Genomic DNA, 15,581 nt, shown 5'->3' on the forward strand with positions numbered 1-15,581 from the left:
TCGCTGAATTGACAAAAGGGACACACGCGCTGCACTTCTCGGATGCACTTTGTTAGTCGAACAAAGTCCCACTTTATGCAAATAATAGACAGCGATACTTACAAAACCTGATGCGGTTCAAAGTCCTACTTTTTCTAGAATATACAATTTTCGATGGTTTTTATTTCCGAAATTCAATAATTGTATATATCAAAATAAATACACAGAAGACGCAAAATTTACTATTAGTTATGAATTGAAAAAAATTATCAAGAGGCAGCGAAATGAAAGAAAAAAAGTTATGCATATTTTGTGGAGAAAAATTCTTAATAAAACTTATTTTAAATATATTCCAATTTTTCATATTGACTATACAAATATATATTTTTTTAAATTAGATTTAAAAATAATTAATATAAGAAGATGCAGTTGTTTAATATTTTGGGGAAAACCAATTCAAGCCAACAGGACCAAAAGTTTGAGGAAAATTTTTTTTCACCTTAAACTGAATTTAAAGTTGAATCCAAATTTTTAAAACAATTTGAGATTCACAAAATTAAATATAAAATGAGCAAAAAGCATGCCTGATAAATTATGTAATTGAAAAAATAAAATGTGTTCAACAAAATTTGCAACAATCTAATTAATTTTTGTCATGGAAAATGTCTCTGGGCAACAAGCAAGAGCACCAATTGGAAAAAAGCAAAAAAATTGAATGAAATTTGGAAAAAAAATATTATTGGATTTATTGGAAATTGCATAAGTGAGATTTATCCGCCGCAATCGTGATTTATTGCAAGGTTCTTGTGTGTGATGCACATGCAGAGAGATGTGTGTTGTTGCTATGGCTATAAAATTTTCTTTCATTGTGCTTGACTCAAGCTGACTGCGGAGTAAACGTGCGCTGAACTGCACCCCATTGACACGCTTCTTTGAGTCCAAGGATTTCATGTAACCTTTGAAAATCCTCGATCGATCCGGCTGTCGATAATAGAAATGAAACGCATTTGGAGAAACTGCAGCACAAACAGATACAATAGAAACACTTGTTAATTATTCGGGCTTTCGACCACTTTCGCTGCCGACTTTTTTGGCGTTGCGATGATGCATTGCATTGTCTTTGGCAAACTCCATAACGGAGAATTTTATTGATTGTTCATGTCAAATAAAAACCAGAAAATTAATGTAGCGCTGACAAATGAGAGAAACACAATTGCTTTCATTCTGGAAATTTTTATTCACAGAAAAGGGTAACAAGATGCCCAAAGCAAACAAAAGTGAACTTTTTTCAATTTTCCCGTTTAAATTTCTCAATATTTTTAATTCATAAAATTAATAATTATTAAGTATTGCTGTTGCTTATATTATGAATTTAAAAAAAAAATTAAAATGCGAATGAAATTAAGTGATGAAGTAAAGGCGTTGAAATTCTTCAGTTAATAGTATATCTTTATCTGCATTTTCAAAGCTTTTTACAAATGCAAGAAGAATGCTGCACAATAATGACAGGCTATGTTTTTTGTATTTGATTGGAAACGATGCTCTCTGCAAAAATCACGCACGTCTTGTGCAAGGATATATAATTACGTATACTGTTAGAACGGGGCTGCGGAGACTTTTTAGAGAGCAACTCCCACAGATGCAAAAAAAACCAAATTAGCGTTGATGACTCTCTTCCGGGCTCTCTGCCGTGTACAATCAAAGGACAAACGCGACGGTCAATTCCGCATTATGAAATTGCCACATTTTCACTTTGTCAAAAAAATTCTCAGTTCATTTGCACAGGAAGGACTTGAAATGCCCTCTAGACGTCCAGGAATTGAATGTCCGGTGAGACGAAAAAAAAAATGCACTCCGTGATTCATGGCGGATCTGCGCGACGAGAGCGTAATTACGTGATTCTTGAACTTGATAAAAGAGTTTGTACGTTACGTGTGTGCACGACTTTGGAGTGGCTGTACATCTCACAAGAAACTGACCAAGGTTGCGCCTTTCAGAATTGGACGGGTGAAGTGCAATAAATTAAGTGACAACAGGTGCTGCTGCGGTAATTATATTTGATAAATAGAGATTGTGTGGGAGAAGATGCGAGCGAGAGACCTTCCTCCACTAACAAGGAATGTATGCCATCTGCGGTTATTCATTCATTTCGTTATCATTATAATTAAACAGGATCGGTCCTTTTAATTTTAACTGACGGAATTTTTACCTCTAATTGCTACAAATAATTTTAAATTAGCAAGAAAGCGGTTTATTATTTTCTTTTTCTTTAAATTTATTTTTGTTTCCTACATAATTTTACTTTGCTTTGCGCTGCTTCTTTTCTTCTTTCTTGCTTTTGCCGGCCTTGGACACACTGGCCTTTTTTCTTTCCTGCTTGTTCACGTATTGGTAGATTGTGTAGCCGATCGCTCCTGCAAAAAGATGAATTATAATCACTCTGTGAATCATTCATTTCAAAACGTATTTGGCTTATTTGAATATGGTAACTGGTTTGCGTAAATTACTTCGCGACACACTTTTTTTGCATCACCTGTTGACCCTCCCAAAGATCAGTTTCACTTATACACTCTCACTCTCTTTTTGATTCAAAAGACTAGCTGTGTCTTCATAATATTATATAATATTTGCCAGCCCTTTTTTAAAGTAGGTGTCAAGTATGGCTTTTCATAAAATATGACACAGTCGCGCATGAATACAGGAGAAAATAATCCTGAACTTGTAACTATAAAAGCTCTTCTTGGATTTCATCAGCCGCGGCACTTGACACGCTTGACATGCTATTTTAACAAAAGCCAGTGAAAACCAAACCCACCTCGCCCGCTTATGAACTTTCAAAACAAATAAACTCACTAAATCCATTATTGTACTCATGTCGTAATTCATTGTCATGAGTAATACACCAAGTTTTCTCCCCTTAAACGTGTATATTACAAAGTGTATTTTTTCCTATTAATTTACATGCACGTTCCCGCTGAAATAGCAGCTGGGGACAATTGTCCATTATTATCATTAGAATGTTTCTCAAGATTAAAATGAATGCCATTGTCTTTCCTAATAGCAAAGTGTGGGTGAAATCCAACTCCAGTGAAAATTTATTTCTCTGTTGTGCATTCAAAATATAATGCTCGGCTTTAGCATAAATCAGAGTAGATCGCCAACTCTCTCTATTGCTGAAAATCGGAATTGTACGAACAGTTTATATTACAATTAATTTGAATGAAAATGCACGAAAAGCTTTCGATTCTTTCTCTCCGTGTATCCGTTTATCTTTTCTGTCTATTTGTGTTTTCTCTCATCTCCGTCGGCTGCATTTTCGATGACTTTGAATTATAACGCTGACCTTTTTCGCGTGAAATCAGAAATCGTGCCCGATTACAACTCTTATTCCACTTGACGTTTGATTGAACAAACACGTGTCGTTCAAATTTATGACGAGTAGTAATAAGAAAGTTTTATTGTCCAATTTAATTAATGTGACGATTTGCTCACTTGCCATTAACCCCAAAAGTTTTTAACGAGATCATCAAAATTCATGCTCTTATAGCTAATTTGAATAAAACTTAACATTTACTTTCTCTTACCGAAAATGGCAAAGAGCACGAGCACCGCCACGAGAAGCAGCAGTCCCTGTTCGGCGCCGGCGACGCCTCTCTCCACCTGTCCCTGTCCGGCCGCCCGAACTTTGTCCGCCAGCTTGCCGACGAATCCGTCTTTCAGTTCAGCGCGATCCTCGTCAGACATGCTTGCCATTTGGTCCTTAATTCTCTGCAAAATCTCTTGCATCTCGTCGGCATTGTCGGGCGAAATGGGCTGGTCGAAATTGACGCCTGCCAAATTTGGATCGTCCATATTTGGATACTTTCGGTGGATCGAATTCGTTCAAATATTAAATACACACGCTGCACTACAAAAGTCACAACGTGGAAGACCCAGATAAGAATTCTAAGCAGCGGTATCAGCGGTTTTTTTCTCGTCTTATCGCAGCATCAGCACATTATCAAATCACACAACTGAAACTCGCGGGACACCACGAGTAAAATGCGGCTCTTAAAATTTATGCTCATTAAATGCTGCCCTCTATGATAATAAATAATTATGAAGATAATTTTAAATTTTGTTTTTAATTTATTTTATTGTTTGAAGTTAATAATGTGGGCAAATATTTATTTTTGAAATTACTAGTTTGTTGATTTAATTAATATTTTAATCTGAATGTATTATTTTTAAATAAATCAATTCATCATAAAATTTGTTTTGAAAACGTTCACAGTGAAAACTTCGTGTTAGAAAAAAAATTCTTAGAAATTGGATTCAGAAAGTTTTTTTTTATTTTATTAAAATTATACATTTCATTACACAATGAGCAAATTTTCTCAGTATGTTAATTTTTTATTTAATGAGAATTTTTATTCAAATTTTAAATAAATTTGTTTATCAACAAAAAAATATTTATATATGTAATAATAAAAACAGAGGCAGTGATATTGAAATGTTACAAAGACTGAAATTGAAAGTGAATTGCTTCTGCTCGGCCTTGGGTTTTTACGCTCGCGAATCTCCAGAGTGCTTTCATGAGCGGTTTTCAATTGCATTGCGGCCGAAACGAATGCTCGGCCGCCCCTAGAAATTCACTGGCAAGTGTCGGTCGCTTGAGATCCTTTCAAACGCATCCTGATTTTGTCAATGATCCACTGAATTGAATTGGCTAATAATGTAATAATTAAATTTTAGAGGCGATTTTTCTTAATTATTTTGATAACTTGCTGTTGCATTTTAAATCTTTACTGAAGCGCGACAGCTGAGTATTTTTTGTCCAGACAACGAAAACAAGTATAGTAAAATTTATTTTTGACTTTCAGGCTCGCTTTGAATCACATTCCAGACATTGGGTCGTTAAGCATGAGGGCAATTCACCCCCTTAACCCATTGATTCGAATGAATTAATATCCCACGGAGATAATTAAAGAGAGACGGGGAGCCGTTGAGTGAGAAAACGGGCATCAGTCCCATTGTGTCCCATTTTGTGTGGACGCACCTAATTGACGGTCTGGAATCTGGTTCAGAAGTCTCGAGACACAAAGAAAAGCCAGTGGGTTGAAAGAAAAGAAGACGCACATCGAACAAACGGGCAATGAACTTGATAAAAAAAAGAGTTGAGAGACAAACGAAATGCTGAAACGTACGGTGCTATTATCCGACGGAGCATTAGTGCAGCAGAGACACACATTTTCCCATAAGATGTTGAGAGATAGCTGCGCTCAAAATACGTACTCGCGCGTGTGTTCTTGATGTTTGTGTTACATAAGTCATTCACTGGATCACAAGAAGCACACGAGTGTCTCGTTGCGTCACAATTATTGCCGGCGAGAAAGGTTGTCGCCGGCTTTTTTGCGTCGGGATTTGTGCCGAGACACTCAGGTTGAACAGCCTGAATTTAAAAAATAAATTACATCACATGGTTTGTGGAGGCAGGTTTTGCGTACGCTATCATCATCATTGCAAAGTAAAGAAAGATCTATTATGACCTCCTAGAGTGGATAAGAGTGTGGTGGTCCAGTACAAAATATGGTATGGAACAATTATTGAGCTTCCAAGTGGTTCTGATTTATTGAGTTAAACTGAGGATTCGTGTTTCGAGCGTGAAAAATATCTTTTCGCAAATAACATTTCTACCAAAGTTTACTCCTAGTAAAAAAAAAAAATTTTGTTCAAATAACAACCAACTTTTGAATCATCACGACCTTTTAATTTTGAACCTCAGTGTACCATTTGATTTCCAATAATACAATTAAAAATATCGATCACTTAATTTATTTTTCAAGCTATGCAAGCAAAAAATTTGAAAAATGTCAAAAAATATATAAAATTAAGTTCTTTTTTTAAACTTCTCTTAATTTAAAATTAGCACATATCTTGATGTACATATGTACTGGACAGAGAAATCAGACAAAAAAAATTTTAAAAATTTTATGAAATTGTCGAGTTCAACTTTAAAGTTGATTGCGGTTGATTGAAAGGTTTTTTATCAATAAATTCGTACCACACTAGTTATAACTTAATTTGATTAAAAATACACAAGTAATTCATCGTCGATGGCTTCTACTTCTAAGATAAAGATATTCTTCTTAACAAGAATCATTCAATAGCTTTGGTTTGAAGAATTGCGTTTTATTTGTATTTATTAAATGTGCAAAAGTCCTCAACCGGAAGACGTGAAATCAAGGAAGTGTCACCTCTATTTTTTTTTTATTAATCTGCTTAACATTTTGGTGTTTTTTTATTTGAAAATTCCAACAAAGTATAATATATGAGCAAGTGACCTTTTAAGTGTGATTATAAAAAGATGCGCGGCAACTGTCATTATTATGCTGGTAGGCGGTTGGCCTTGTCTCTTCTTCATTAACCTGACTGCTGGCGTGCGTGTTTTATTATACTGCGCTTGTTTGGACTTTTGCGTTAATTTTTCGTGCCAAATGTGGGTTAGGTTCTCAGTCAGGTTTAAAATTAATGCGCATTCTCATGCTCTCGACGCGCGGGCCTTGAACTGTGCATGTTTTTTTCCAAACCCAACAAAAATGGACACACTGAAAAACATTAATTTTACGCGGCAGTAAAATTCTACACGTATACACGATCTTGAGTCGCTTCATTCCGGCATCGAGATGTATATTTAATGCCGGGTGCATGTCGAATTTAATTGCTTTGAAAATACTAAAGTGAGATGTAAATTTTTCCCTTTGATTTTAATTATATGTTATAAGAAACAAGAAGTTTAATAAAATTTTACATTCAAGAGCTCTTTCAACCGGGATGAAAATTTTTTTATATAATAGAGTGCCAACTTACGTTGAACAAAAAGAAGCAAAAAAGTGACACTTTTTAAATCGCAAAAATTGATAACTATCAGATTTCACTAGTGAAATCTGATGAAATCGCTATTAGATATTTGAGATATTTATTAATACAACTCGTTTAAGAATTTTTTTTTATACATTCATTTTTTTTAAATCTATTAAAATTATCATTTATAGTTTCAAATTATGTTTGTTTATGTATCACTGGGCATTCTCTGCCCAAATATATCGTTCATAAATTCAATACAATACAATTTTTAATCGATTCAAAAGAGAGAATTTACAGCATTGACTGTTCCATATATACTTTTACTACTTTTATTTTAAAAAACCAGTTTCTTTAAGAACTTTATTTGTTTTCGTAACAAGTTCATCCTTGTATTTCCAAAGGGAAGTGTCTTGCACGATTTTTGCATCAGTAGTATTTTTGCAGTCACCATGACTTCGCCCCTGGCCAACGCAGTAGTGTTGAAGTTGCGATTCTGAAGGGTCGAAGATCAGATAATCGCACTCTTTGGTTATACAATCCCGAGGGTAGTGGCAAAAGATGGAAAGAATCTTGTCAACGTCAAAAAAAGTCTTCGAATGCTTTCTGGTATGATTGACCGGGTAATAAAAATCCTTGCGATGCACATTCTGTAGCATGTGCATGTACTTTGGTACGTCTGCGTACCAAGCTTGCTGTTCAATCTGGTAGTCCAAGAAAAAAGTGTTTTTTGACACAAAACCTGCGAACGATTTATTCTGTTGAGCAGCTCTTGGCACTGCTACTTCGTAGACCAAATCGTGCCAGTTGTCCTTGCTAATGGGGACAATCACCTGAAATGATCGCTGTGTTTAAAGAAAGAATTTTGGTAATATTAAAATTTCAAGTTTGAGGAATGTACTTTGTTCTTGAAATGGAAGGCAAACATTTACAAATATGAATTTCATATAAAAACTAAAAAAATAATCATTTTTTTTTAATTTTCTTTTGGAGTCTGATTGAATTGTCCATGGCAAATACCGCTTACAGAATGGGAGACCTTGTGTAATTATTTTAAATGGATTATTATTAGACTAGAGACTATGAATATTCATAGAGAGTTTTTCCCAGAGAAGTTGATGGATGATTTCTATAAGATTTTTGTTGGTACAAAGAATTTTCTCGTACTTTAATCCAGCAAATGGGTATATTTTTTAATTGCACAGACGGGTTGAAATGTTCTCTATCGACTGACCTCATCAACATCCAAAGTGGTGATGTAGTTGAATTTATAAAGATTTCGGTACAAGCAATCGGCTTGTTGCACAATATCGTTCATGTATTGAATCCACGTCTTTTGGGCCAAAAAGTCTGATATCAAATGTGGGTGGTTTGGAAATTTCCCAGGAAGAGTCACAGGCACATGTTCAAAGTTCTCTTTGCTTGAGTAATAGTCAAGTACGCGAGTTATGTTCTGGTGAACCTGAAGAAAATATGTAAAATATTCTAAATTCAAAGCCTTATTTTTTCACATTCAATTACCTGAAAATTGTAAATTACAATTTTTTGAGCTCCCAAAATTTTGAGCAACTCAATCCACTCGACAATCCTGACAGCCATATGTGGCTTGTACGGAAAAAAGAGAGCTTTGACGCAGACGAGGAAGTCTTTTTTCGTTTCACCCGCAGGCAAAGGGTTGTAAATGACTCTGAGGTTGTTGCTCGCCTCATCACAGGGAGCTTCAACCAAAGATACTGAAGCGGGAACCTTGCCCGACATGCTCGAGGGAATGTTGCAAGTGATCAAGTACGGATGAAGGTTCATTTTTCTGGTCCGAATTTGGCTATTCATGACAATTAGCATTGCCTGTTTTGTAATTAAATTTATATTTATTCATTATTCGCATTATTCAGTATAATTTGCCAGTCAGGGAAATTTCTATTCCATTAAAATAAACACACTAGTGGAACTTGAAAACTACTTTTTTCTTTTGTTTTTTGCCGTTTGAAATTTAATGGCTTCACAGTGTACAATATGGGCCTACACTGGGGCGCCCCTTCAACATGGGCAAAAATTACAGAAAAAAAATCGATTTCAAAGATGAACCATTGAATTAGTTGAGTCTCCAATAGTATGCCGCAAAAAATTATTTGTTTATTATTTATTCTTCATTAAGTGCTAAACATTATATTGCGTACAAAATTACCACTGTACATGCAAAAATTCAAATATCATGCACCGTCATTATAAAGAATCAACGTTCAACAAAATGCAGGGAAAATATTTATGAAATATGAATTATTCCTTAATGATAGAGATTAACCAACGTTCAAGTATTATTTTGCTCAATTTTGTGCACAAAAAAGATTGATCTTCGGAGAAAAAATGTAAATTCTTAATGAAATTAACCTCTTTAAAAGTAAATTAATACAAACTTAAAAACACAAAAAAGCAAGTAATTTTAATGCGTTTAATCACCAGAAAATTATTATTTTTAAAGGAACTTGTTTAATTTGCATAATTTTTTTAAAATATCTTAACTGGAACTGCTCTCAAACTTAGGGACTTGGAATTTAAATTTTATAATTTTCGCACGTTATAAAAATATTTACTTTGTCAATTGCTGGTTTCCGTTCATCCTCAAACCACAGTTGACAGTAGAGGCTCGTCTCGTTATCAACAAATTTAGTGAGAAATGCCACGATGCGAACAGCACTGATAGTCGTCCGGTTGTCAAAGTAGGCGCCATACATAAAGTTCGTGACTTCGATGCTATTTATTTCTTGAACTTGCCAGTAAATGTTGCTGAAAGTTATTTTCATCGGAGGCGTGTATTTGGCGCAAGAAGCATTAAAACGTAATCCAGCAGCAATTTTGTCTGGCATTGCAAGAGGTACGTTGAATTTTTTGGCCTAAAATTGTGAATTCAAAAAAAAAAAATGAATAATTGAGGTTTATGACTTCAGTTTTTATGAAATACACCCTGAGTGTTAACTTTCTCTATAAATAAGATAAATAATGTAAAAATATTACGATTTCCTTCTTGAGGTCGGGTCCGAAAACAGTTCTGTCAATTTCCAACTGATTGTATGGGTCCCTTAAAGATTTTTTGTACTTCACGAAAACTGCACGCTTTTTAAAGGGCATTATTATTAGCCACGAAAAATACGCGGCGATTAAAATGAGTAAAAAATATTTATAGCTGCGGCCAACATGCATTTTGTATGCGTTTTGAGTTGAAGATGCTTGCTTAGTATGTATTTTATTCTCACAAGTTCCTCGTCTATGTGAAGCATTTAACTTAAGTATACGGGGAGTAACAGCGCAATTAAGATTAGATAAATCACAATTCCATGGTGGTTGCTGCCACCACACGGTGCATTTAGAACAATTTTTTATAAGTGAAGAAAACGAGCTGTTCCTCGTTGAAAATTGTATTAAAAAAATTATTGGTGAATATTGGCTGCAGCCCGCAGCCAAAACATATAGAGCAGGATTTTTTTTCCAAATTTTTTCTCGAACAATAAAAACAACTCAAAAAAACTCATTAAGGAAAAGCCGACTTTAAATCCAAATCACTATGGAAAAATACATTTTTTTGTCAAAACTTTTTTTTAAATCAAAATGAAATAAATTGCTATGGATATTTCAATTTTAATGTTCTTCTAAAATTTCCGCAGTACTAAATTTTTATCTAAAAAAAAGACACTAATTCAACAATACTCGAAAATACTTTTATGCCTCTTTTTGTCCTTTATACTTTAAATACTTGTATAGATAAACAAATGAAACAAATCATACAAATCCAAACATCGTTATGATTTTGTGTGAAACACGGTAAAACTGTAGATTGAGAATCTCAAGACTTTCAAAGTTTTAATGAGCTAATGCATTTTGTTATAAAAAATTTAATATTTTCAGCACCAAGCATTTCATTTTGATTTGATTCAATCCACGCAGCCACTTTAAGCGCCTGTAGAAGTGTCTGGGCGTTTGCGTTCTCGCGCTATCGCTCTCCAAACGGAATTAATTTTCCCGAATAAGTCAGTCCCGCGCGTTTAATAAAATTAAGTTCGTGATTTGACCCTACCTTGGCGGCATGGCTAGAGTCTCTGGTCCGTTTGGGGTCCTCGGCAGGTCGGCGGGAAATCCTCTGTCGGCTCACAATCGGCAAAATTTGGGCCACCGAGGCACCGAGAGGTGACTTTGTTATCTTTGAATTATTTGCACTGAAAAGTTGCACACACTCCCCCTCTCTCCATCCTGCTGGCTGCTGCTGTTCGGCGTTTCGAGTTTCGACGAGAACGAACAGGTCAGTACGGGGATGAGAGATGATTCACAAGAAGAGAAAGAGAAAAAGTGTAAAATACGCCGCTCCGTTTAAGTCTGCGCGAGAATTAAAAACGAAATTGTTCACATTAAAATAAAAATCTTCATATTTTCCAGTTCAACATTGGTAGATGATGAGCTGAAATTGATGAATTAATTTTTATATTGGAAACTATCTTCACGGATATTGCTGTACTTAGTAATTCTTAAAAAAATTCCTAGTGAGAAAATGATAATTTTACTTAAAAGTCTTCCGCTTTTAAAAAAATCTTTCGCAATTGAATCCATTTAATAGAATTGAAAATACTGAAAAAATATAATCGGCGAAATTTTTCTACGAAATTTAATATTAAAAAACTGCTATTATCATCATATTTAACAAACTGCAGCTTAAAAAGACCAATATCCAGGAAAAAATACCCATTTATAAAATTTTATTTATCAATTTCAGTTCATCATCTATCAATTTTGAACTGGGAAATAAATGTTTTTTTTTATTTTAACGCCAAATCTTTAAATCCAGCGCAGACTAATAATTAATGGAGTCTTTTTCACTTTCTCTCGGTATGAATCGTCTCTCATCTCCGTGCTGACCTGTTCACTCATGTCAAAGCGTCGAACAGCAGCAGCCACCAGCCAGCGGGAGGAATGTTCCTCGGTGGTGAGCTAGAGCAGCTCACCGACTCGAGGACTTCGAGAAGTTGATGAGGGCACAAAAATGGTGATGGCGAGATCGGCATCCTTGTGGTTGGTGCCCTGTCTCGCTGAAATAAGCCGACGGAGGACTTCCGCTTTTTGCTGAAAAATTCATCGAAGTGTACTAAATTCCTAGGTAGGCTTTAAGTCCCATTTTTCCTTTTAGGTGTTGCCATATTTCCACTCGATTTTCATTTCACTTCATAATTGTTTAAATCAATTTTTTTTTATCAATCGTCACTTCTCCTAAATTTGCCTACCTTTATACATTTAAATCTAATATATATTTTCAATCAAGAAACATTAACTAAGCAGTAATTTATTTTTTCATCATAAATTTCTTAAATCACTTCATTTCATGAAATTTAATTCATACCACACTTAAATCTCACCTCTTAAATTTTCTATAGTTGCCTATAATTATGTTGATGATTAAAAAATCGCTTAGTTTTGTAGGAACCTAATTATAATAATACTTTTCCCTCCAAGTTTATATAAAAATTATCATAATTGCTTGTTTTTTAATTGTGTGAAAACTCGACGCCACGTGTGAAAAACAAAAACAGGCAGGCCTCAGGCCAAGGCAAAATTATTGTGAAATTAGGGCTCGTAATGATGGATGTTTGCATGCATGAGTTTCGGTTTTGGCTGATTCTGCCTTCAGTTTTGCATGTCATGAAAAAAACTACCTTATGCAATGATTGTTACAAAAAATACTTATTATTGTGGGAACGTCTCTCTTCGCAGTAACAGCTGCAAAATTACAATTTTTTTTCCTTATCTTTCAAGCTGAGATCAATTTTTCTGCCAACTCGTTTATCAACACCAGGAAAAGAATAAACTTGGCACGGCCAGTTGGAGTCGCATAGGTATGCAGGAATTGCAAAGCGAGCCATTTAAAGTCTTGTTATAAAATAAAAATATAAACATGAGGAGCTTCTCATGTTATCGCAATTGCCTCACAATTAGTGTGTGTGTTTCAAAGCAGGTGTATTTCACTTGTGGCTGCAGAGACAGAGCGAATACAAAATTGTATGTATTATTTCAATTAAAACCGCGTTCTTTATTAATTGTGGGGCGATATCGAGTGAAGAAGTTTCACGTCTGTCTGCCTCATCATTCATTGCTCTTCTTTTCAGCCTGTTGGCCTCCACGTAACCGCAGTGCAGGTTGACATTATTTCTGTTTAGAAATTCCAGTCGTTTGTCCAAATTCCTAGCTCTTCTTCATTTATTTATTTATAGCGAGTCACGACGAACGGCACCCAAAGCTCAGAATAATTCTCTTGTTTCTCGCTCAAACCAGAAAAATTGATTGTCTGTCTCGTTACCCTTTGAGACTGAATTGTTTCCCGACAAGTTTGAAAAATACCCCAAAATGCCATTCTTCCGTTGGATACAGAAAAAGAAGACGTGATGAACCTAAAAATAAAATTTTTAAATGAGATTTGTAAAAACAAAATGATATCAGAATTTAGGATAAATGCGTACAAAAGATTCTGTCACGTAATTTAAAAATTTTATAATAAAAGAAAAAAAATTGTTTCGACTGTTCTAACAGAGAGAATTATTGGCATTATATGAAAGTTTTAATATAACATAAAATATAAAAAAATTAAAATTAAGTAGTGAAGTGATAAATAAATTATCATAAATATTTTCAATAATTTTTGTCCAAAATTAAATTTCAACTGCTATAATTTGACAAGTAATATAACTCAATTTATTTAACGACTCGAAAAATTTTCACCTCATTTAGCTGGCAGCACAATATTATGACACGGCGGCCGTCTCAAATTTAACAATCCATCAGGGTGGAATGAATTGCTCATTAGCTTGTAAGGCGGTGTGCGGTGTGGAAATGACGTGTGGCGCACACGTGGACTCGCCAGCCAGCCAGCCGGTCCGTAGACGCACGAAACTATAAACGCGCCGTCGAATTTTCTCGGGCCCCTTAATATCAATCGAAAATCAACCCCGAAACTCGCGGGGCAAAGAACTGATTAAAGAATTTATTTTCATTCCGGAAACAGGAACCATGCATCACATTTAGAAAGGCAATTGCGCGCCCTCGCTCGCTCTTTTTTGTGCGTCTACTTTGACTCTTGTTTTTTTTTATCTTGACATTCGTAAAACGCACGAGGCCCGCCGCTAAAATTAGATTGAGACTCGTCGAGGACTATGTGAAGAAGAGTGCTTTCTCAGTATGCCGGCCGACTGGCGGATCTGACAGACTTCTTTTCTATCTTTCTCTCCTTCTCGGCCACCCCGCTCGCTCATCCTGAAGGTATATATTTTTTTATTTACCTTGCCTTCTTTTTACATTTTATATTTATTCGCGTGCACTTCCATTTGCGACCAAACTTCGTTGCGCGTGGGAGAATCTGCGGAATTTCTTGTTCCCACGCAATCGGCGAAATCAATCGAAATTTTCTGCTTTTTATTCACATTTTTCCTCTGCTGCGTTTATTTCTCTATCTAAAATTAAGTGACAAATCAACTCTCACCTCGGGGATTTATGACGATGTGACCGACCACAACTTTCAATGATATGTATTAGTCAAAGCGGAAACGCCTCACGGTCTTTAGTTTAAATCAAGACTCGATCCAGTATATACATGGAAAATAAGTAAGAGATTTAACTTTAATTCGTGATGATAAAAATAGAGAGAGGCACCTTATATTTTATAATTATAAATAAATAAATTGCAAACGTTCAATTGCAAAGTGGATCATTTTTTTTTTTAATATTCACATTTTCATATTTAAAAAAGGCAGAAGAAACTGCCTACCAATTAAGTTAGTTAAATCAAATTAAAATAATATTTAGTAGTTTTGACCCATTGTGAACCATTATGTAACTTAACATTTCATCGCTTCTAACTTAAAATCTTCAAATTTTATTTTATTTTTCTTGTAAAATCACCTCATTTTTAAAGCAAATTTTCTACTAAAATGTAAGGAAATCTCAAACTTGCTCGCTTTAATTTTTTACCTACAGGGAGCATTAAAAAGTTTATAATATTAATTACTGCTAAATTTTTATGAATTTCTTTGCCAAAATCTCCTCTGTTTTCAACAAACAACGTTGGAGTAAAAACCCTATTTGAAAGTCTATTTCACCTAATAGATTATGAATTTGTAACTATTTTCATATTTATTTGTATTTTTAACTATTAATATTTATCCATAATTTTTTAGTTATCATTGCAATTGTTTTATTTTTAACATTGGTATTTTGGTATGTTTCCCTACATACAACTTTAATAACACGTTTCCAGTTGAAGATTTAGTGACTATTTCAAGACACCAATAATTAGTGGTTACTCTTGTCAGCAATTTCGAGAAATCGCTCTGATCCAACCGACGATGATTTCCTTCCTCGTGCCGCTGCCAATCCTCTATTATCCCGTCTTAAGAGTATCAGAGTTTATTCGTCCTCGGCACTTCTCAGCGTATGCATGATTGAAATTTATGTGATACGCACACTGATTACGGAGCGTGGGCTGGCAGCTAGGGTTGCCTAATCCCTCTCGGCACAATGGTAAGCCGTCTCGGTCCTTATTAGTAATTATACAAGTATTAAGCAGCGTTATTTTCCGCGTATGATTGTTGCATGCATATTACATTTATCTGCTGAGGACCGCGAGACGTGCCGCGCAAAGTGAATGGTGAATCGTGATGTGAGCAATTTGCGGAAGGGGACTTTTTACAGACACTCGTTTATTTTTGCTTGCGCCGATGGTCAAACAAAAG

The 15,581-nt window shown here is 34.9% G+C and overlaps 4 protein-coding genes across 8 annotated transcripts in view; 1 reads left to right on the top strand and 3 right to left on the bottom strand.

The window, feature by feature from the left end:
* Positions 1 to 15,581, top strand: part of LOC132194436 (protein TANC2) — a 30,089-nt gene that overhangs the window by 4,616 nt on the left and 9,892 nt on the right. Inside the window, exon 1 of one of the 3 annotated variants that reach the window (XM_059615700.1) lies at positions 11,942 to 11,962. The exons of 1 other annotated variant lie outside the window; for it this stretch is intronic. The gene's annotated coding sequence lies outside the window, so the exon portion shown is untranslated. Of the gene's footprint in view, positions 1 to 11,941; positions 11,963 to 13,961; positions 14,113 to 15,581 lie in introns of those variants that run through there. One more of the 3 variants, XM_059615698.1, reaches the window with a different exon arrangement.
* On the bottom strand, positions 1,818 to 3,930 carry LOC132194186 (uncharacterized). Of its 3 annotated transcripts, none has more exons than XR_009441520.1 (3): positions 3,564 to 3,930; positions 1,912 to 2,393; positions 1,818 to 1,851 (listed from the first exon to the last, which is right to left on the bottom strand). XR_009441520.1 is itself a non-coding variant. In XM_059615319.1 (2 exons), exons 1-2 carry the CDS (start codon positions 3,829 to 3,831, stop codon positions 2,278 to 2,280), a joined length of 384 nt encoding a protein of 127 aa, XP_059471302.1. In that variant the 5' UTR covers positions 3,832 to 3,930; the 3' UTR covers positions 1,818 to 2,277. The 3 variants fall into 3 exon arrangements, 1 of the variants encoding a protein (XP_059471302.1); XR_009441519.1 differs by having other exon boundaries at positions 1,907 to 2,393; XM_059615319.1 differs by having other exon boundaries at positions 1,818 to 2,393.
* LOC132194440 (uncharacterized) lies at positions 6,141 to 11,021 on the bottom strand. Its single transcript, XM_059615705.1, has 3 exons — positions 10,892 to 11,021; positions 8,057 to 8,284; positions 6,141 to 7,655 (listed from the first exon to the last, which is right to left on the bottom strand). Exons 2-3 carry the CDS (start codon positions 8,138 to 8,140, stop codon positions 7,155 to 7,157), a joined length of 585 nt encoding a protein of 194 aa, XP_059471688.1. The 5' UTR covers positions 8,141 to 8,284; positions 10,892 to 11,021; the 3' UTR covers positions 6,141 to 7,154.
* Positions 8,328 to 10,620, bottom strand: LOC132194439 (uncharacterized). The gene is made up of 3 exons (XM_059615704.1): positions 9,835 to 10,620; positions 9,414 to 9,713; positions 8,328 to 8,644 (listed from the first exon to the last, which is right to left on the bottom strand). The coding sequence occupies exons 1-3, from the start codon at positions 10,018 to 10,020 to the stop codon at positions 8,543 to 8,545; spliced, it is 588 nt and encodes a 195-aa protein (XP_059471687.1). The 5' UTR covers positions 10,021 to 10,620; the 3' UTR covers positions 8,328 to 8,542.

The sequence above is a fragment of the Neocloeon triangulifer genome, unplaced genomic scaffold, assembly GCF_031216515.1.
Source record: "Neocloeon triangulifer isolate White Clay Creek 2 clone unplaced genomic scaffold, ASM3121651v1 ptg000006l, whole genome shotgun sequence".
Lineage (NCBI taxonomy): Eukaryota > Metazoa > Arthropoda > Insecta > Ephemeroptera > Baetidae > Neocloeon > Neocloeon triangulifer.

Coding starts and splice junctions, on each gene's coding strand:
- LOC132194186 (XM_059615319.1), bottom strand. CDS start 3,831: ATGGACGATCCAAATTTGGCAGGCGTCAATTTCGACCAGCCCATTTCG. Junction 2,394..3,563: donor CGTGCTCTTTGCCATTTTCG/GTAAGAGAAAGT, acceptor ATCTTTTTGCAG/GAGCGATCGGCTACACAATC.
- LOC132194440 (XM_059615705.1), bottom strand. CDS start 8,140: ATGAACGATATTGTGCAACAAGCCGATTGCTTGTACCGAAATCTTTAT. Junction 7,656..8,056: donor CCACTTTGGATGTTGATGAG/GTCAGTCGATAG, acceptor CGATCATTTCAG/GTGATTGTCCCCATTAGCAA.
- LOC132194439 (XM_059615704.1), bottom strand. CDS start 10,020: ATGCATGTTGGCCGCAGCTATAAATATTTTTTACTCATTTTAATCGCC. Junction 9,714..9,834: donor CCGACCTCAAGAAGGAAATC/GTAATATTTTTA, acceptor TCACAATTTTAG/GCCAAAAAATTCAACGTACC. Junction 8,645..9,413: donor GGAAACCAGCAATTGACAAA/GTAAATATTTTT, acceptor TGTCATGAATAG/CCAAATTCGGACCAGAAAAA.